This window comes from Corella eumyota, chromosome 3 (assembly GCF_963082875.1).
Source record: "Corella eumyota chromosome 3, kaCorEumy4.1, whole genome shotgun sequence".
Lineage (NCBI taxonomy): Eukaryota > Metazoa > Chordata > Ascidiacea > Phlebobranchia > Corellidae > Corella > Corella eumyota.
In genome coordinates, this window is record NC_137492.1 from 6,800,018 (window position 1) to 6,805,376 (window position 5,359).

Below are 5,359 nucleotides of genomic sequence, written 5' to 3' on the forward strand. Positions count from 1 at the left end.
AACAAAAAAAAATGATTTTTTATTATTGAACCATTTTTCTTTTTAAGTAAAAAACAAATTTCGTTTTATTCTTGCGACCCTTTTGACCTTTTAAAACGAGCAACAATAAAAGCAACTGTTAGACGTATCGACAAAAGATTTGAAACCAATTGTATGAAGTATATCAATATATTATAGGAATATGTTGTTGATTTTTAAATTCAAAGGATAGGAGGCGTATTAAGGGTGTGTAATTGGAATTTTATAAAATATAAAACATATGGAAAATGGATTTCTTGTGTGTAAGATATTATTTCAAAATTGTTATATTGTGGTTTAAATTTTTAACTTTACACATCTAAAGGTAAATTTATATACCAACTTATAAATTTGGTTATCCGACATGATTGACGTCACTGCGGCAAATTTGAACAGGTGTGAAAATAAGATGAGAAAAAACAAGTTTACTGATAAGTTGCACTTCGACCAAAATCTCACGAATTGTTTATTTTGCTTCGGGTGCTGTATTGGAACGAAGCAATTTTCGTTTTTTGCAAATGTCTCTTTGTTTGATGACTGTAAACCTGATTTTTTTACTGTTTACATACAAACGAATGCCTATGTCGGTGTGGCTTTAAAATTTATTCACAGCGATATATTATCATTTTTTCTTACAAAGGGACGGCGAATATACAAAACACTGTTACAATCAATACAATATTTCTACAATAACACCTGGCGCGTATACAAAAGCATACAAAGCTAGGTGATTTATTAAAATTAAGCTGAATATATATACATATATATATATATATATATAAAGCAGTTATTCGTAATACACAGCAAACACAGTAACACTACAAAAAAGAGATTCATTTTCATAGGAGGATGAAACGTAACTGTCGCTTTTTTGGTCCCAAACACATAAACTTGAAACGTGAATCCCCTGGTCTCGTTTTTGTCCCAATGTTACATACACCACACATTTATATCTTTCTGGCCAAACCGTTGTACGGACTTTGGCACGAATTTCGTCCGCCATTTCCCTAAGAAATTGTAAAGGTTAAAAGTCAGTTTCCAAACACATAAACGGTTATAAATTTGACACTATTTCCTTTAATGTATTGCTAAATGCAGTCGAATATGGTTTAAAACAACTGTTTGTAACCCAATTTTAAAACCTCAAACTTAAATTTCAAAAACTTTGTCATGTTATTAGCTTTGTAAGTAATTTTTAAACTTACACAAAATTAAAACTGTGCACATTGCGAAAGCACATTACATGTTTTATTACACACATAATTCATGTTATACAAGCTTAACAACTACATGTGTGTAATACATACCTTGAAAGATCTGAGGATTTAGTTCCTGCTGTATTATAGTTAACGCCTTTAAGTTTAGTTGGAAGATAGTCTTCAAGTAGTTGTTTGCATTTATCATGAGAGGGTTTTAAATCAGGGGCTGTCTTATAGGTAGGCTCTAGTCTCATTGCATTACTATCATCTTTGCCATCTCCAAAAACAGATCTATCTAACTACATATACACTTATAAGATGTTTAAAATAAAATTTGTAGATATTGCCTTAAGTTGAATATCGTCAAGATAAAATTTAAATGTGGTGAAATGATTTAAAAAGCTTATGTACAAGCCCAAATGACCAATAACTAGGCGGATCAAAGCATTTGTATTTGTGTATATATAACAATTTTTTTGTATTGCTTACCCAACAAAATGTTCTTTTTTCGGATCTTCTATCCATAACTCTCTGCCTTAAATTTTTTGTAAACTTCTTCCAGATCATTACGTCCCGGACGTTCATTCTTCTTGTGTCCGAAAGGGGCGGATGTTTCATTTCTGGGAGGTTGCTTAGCGATGATGCAGCCATAGATGGTTGACGAGATCTTGGTAGCATTGTAACTGTAGCAGGAATTAGCGTTATACAAACTTAATAGCACATGTATACTAAATGGAGATATAAAAGTTTATTCAACTTAGGATGATTTATAAATATTTTTGTACTCGTACGAACATAACTGTTCAAGTTAGGTAGTTGGAACTTGACTTTGTCTTTGTGGTACATTGAACTGAATAGCGTTTTGGAATTGATTTTTCCAACAGTTTGCGTGTATTTTTAGGCCTTGTTAACATTTTTAAAATTTGTTTACATAGTTGTACGTTGGGAAAAGTTCGAAATTTCGTTTTGACTATGTGTTTTAAGTGTGTTGAAATATGTTTAACTGTTAACTTTGCTGCCTAGGCAACTGGAAATTTATACAAATGTACTCCTTTCAATACACTTGGTATTAAAATACTTTTAATTCCTCAATCGTTACCCCAATATGCTTAGTTGCTAATATACTAAGATTTACTTTTCTTCCTTGATAATACATATTTACCTTACTGGGCAGACAATAGTCTTATTGGGAACGTGTGCTATACGTTCATTATCAATACTATTTACTAATGTCAAATAGTTTGAGTAAGATCGTTAATCTTCCTACAATGTCTTGGTTAAGAAACTATTTCTACAGTATTATCAAAACGCCTTAACCTTGGAATTGTCACGAACAAGCCATTACTATAACGCCGTTAATTTTCTAAAGAAATCTTAAAACCAGTTTTAAATAAACTTCACAACTTATCTTGATAACCATTTTACAAAGTTTTAACTTAAAAATATATTTAGCTTACGAAATTTTGCTAACCGCTTTAGCCTACAGAACAGCTTACCCAAATGCCTTTTATTTTGTTGTGCTGATAGATTAACACAAGCATTGTAAGTGATTTATATCTATCGGGCCTTATAAAGCGCAAAAGCCTTATAAAAATACACAAGACCAAAGGTTTAATACAAAGAGATATAGTACTTCACTTGAAATATTAACTCTAGTGTTTTCTTGCGTGGTTTAACCACGATATGATATTGTTTTGTTTTCGCGTATATCGCTCGTAAGAGGGTTTATTTATACAAAGGGCTAATAACAGGCAAGCAAAGCGTTATGTGCTTGTGAAAAACAAACTTTTGTAAACGATAAAAATCTCGAAGCTTTATTAAATTTTTGGAAACTGATTTCCAATAACAAAAACGTATGATACTACTTACTTTATGTGGTATACTTTTGTACAAAATTTAAGATTGATTGAAACTAGAATATTTTACATGTGAAGGACAACTTGATTATTTTGTTAATAAAAAACGGAATCAAATTTGTTCAACTTCCTTTTTTTACCTTGGGATTGTTTTCTTGGCAACTGCAAAGCACTGGAACGTCGCCTGTTACCTATTTGATCGCTTGATGTCGCTGCTTGCAAAAATTCGTTGCTTCCTGCAGGTGGTGACGTAATAATGTTCGCGATCGCTGATTGGTTAATACTTGGCATCATAACATTCCTGTTAACAGATACGCACCAAAATTTAATAACTTAATTTAGAATTTGATCTAAAATATTATGGTTTGAAAGGTTTACAAGTGGATTGAACTAGAATATATTAATGAAAGTTTGCTTACGTTTGTGTTCGACTTTGTTTACGAAATCTAGAAAAAGGAGCGGTTCCAACATTTCCTATTTCTCCAGACTCTCCCGAAAATGACCCGCCGCTAGGTAGCGTGCTAATACTCATTATTAAATGTTTTTCCGTTTTTTAAAATTGATTTTAAATTAATAAATTACCACATTTCAGGCTAAAAAAACTATGGTTTTTAAAACTCTACAAAGATTTACATGTTATTTTTTTTGTTGGTTGTTATTAATACATGTTTTATTCATTTATTACGTTTAATCTTTTGACTTATTTAAGCTGCTAATATATTTTTATAGTTAAGTTGTTTAAATTAAAAATGCCAAATTAGCAAGAACATTATTTAATTTACAAAAAATTATAGGTTTTGATGTGAATGTTGTTCTTTGTTACAAAACCTGTCGTTTTGAAACATACAGATTATGCTTAAAGTGAACGGCTTAGCTTTTTCGTCTGTTCTGGCATCTTTATATCAAAACCTGCAGAATACCACGCCAAAAACAAACGCATAAAAAATTAACTTAAATCTTTATAAATCGTTTGTAATTTGAGTTTGAAAATCACTTTTTTAAAAAAAAAATTTCAAACGCAAATTTACGTTACTCCAGTAGATTATGACGTAACAATGGTAGAAGCGTTGCTTTAACATACAGTTTTGCAATGTTTTCTTTTGCGCTTTAAAGTTTTATGATGAGTTTCATTTTATTACCTGTTTATTTTAATTAAATTTGTATTCTTGTTTGCCAAATCAAACCTAGGAATAACGTTAGAATTGTTTAAAAAACAATCAGACTGTTAAATCTTTACCTAGTAAGCGCAAACGCGATGTTGTTTGGCTATGTAGGCTAGCAATATCGTTTAGGTAAAGGCAAACCGAAGTGTTAATTAAATTACAAGTATGACTTTTAAATCGTTTTTTTTGTTATGTAAGTACACCTAACATTTTAATAACTCGTAGGTGGCAGTAACTAAAACTGCCTGACTTCCAGACCCTTGGCTGTTTAAATGGAAATGTAAAATCGCCTAATTTAATTAAAATAAGCATACAAACAGAAACTTATTGCTATTTGCCCTATTTATAACAATTTATAAATAATAAGATATTAAGACCCCTAAATATTTTTAAACCTTAACAATTTTACCCAATCTAGCTTTTGAGATAACTTTAAAACGACGTGTAATTTGATTGTGAAGTCATAATCTACTAGAGTGACGTCAATTCGCGTTTTTATAGAAACACAGTTTTAAAATAAGATTGCATACTAACTACACGACCTAAATTAATAAAATTTAAAATATAAACTAACAACAACATATACTTTGATTTGAAATCAAGTTGTATGACCCAGAGCTGTACTGTTTAATGCGAAATTACATTTTGTTGCTTCGTGCGAATGAAACTTTTTAGCTTTAATCTAAAGCACATATTTTTTGTTAAAACATAGCTAATTTCAGATGGTAATCTTGCTTTGCTTAAATACCAAAATGCTGACTAGTTATAAATGGTCCACTTCTCTTTGAAAAATAAGAAATCGGTCAATATTAAGATCTGGCTATAAGCGATTCTATGTCAATCCGCAACACAAAGGTCCTAAAACAACAAGCTGTTTAAGTCAATACAAAATGTCCCCCGCATGTTCAGATGTAGGAGTTTGGTTGGTAAAATGCGGTTTTGTCTTTTGGTATGAAGAAAAAAACAAATCAAGATTTGGTCTACTTTTTCCTTTAAATCACTATTTTTTGTAATTTTAAGTAAAATATATATATATTAATGGTAGGTTTATTAATTTTTTAGTATAACATATACAAACTAATCTTGCTATAATTATTAAATTTTTCTTTTTAATTTGTAGACA

General features: G+C 30.4%; 1 protein-coding gene across 1 annotated transcript; it reads right to left on the bottom strand.

The window, feature by feature from the left end:
- Window positions 1-668: 668 nt before the first annotated feature.
- On the bottom strand, window positions 669-3,605 carry LOC145745688 (uncharacterized). Its single transcript, XM_082563829.1, has 5 exons — window positions 3,493-3,605; window positions 3,214-3,374; window positions 1,707-1,900; window positions 1,326-1,516; window positions 669-1,025 (listed from the first exon to the last, which is right to left on the bottom strand). The coding sequence occupies exons 1-5, from the start codon at window positions 3,603-3,605 to the stop codon at window positions 806-808; spliced, it is 879 nt and encodes a 292-aa protein (XP_082419955.1). The 3' UTR covers window positions 669-805.
- Between the last annotated feature and the right edge of the window lie 1,754 nt (window positions 3,606-5,359).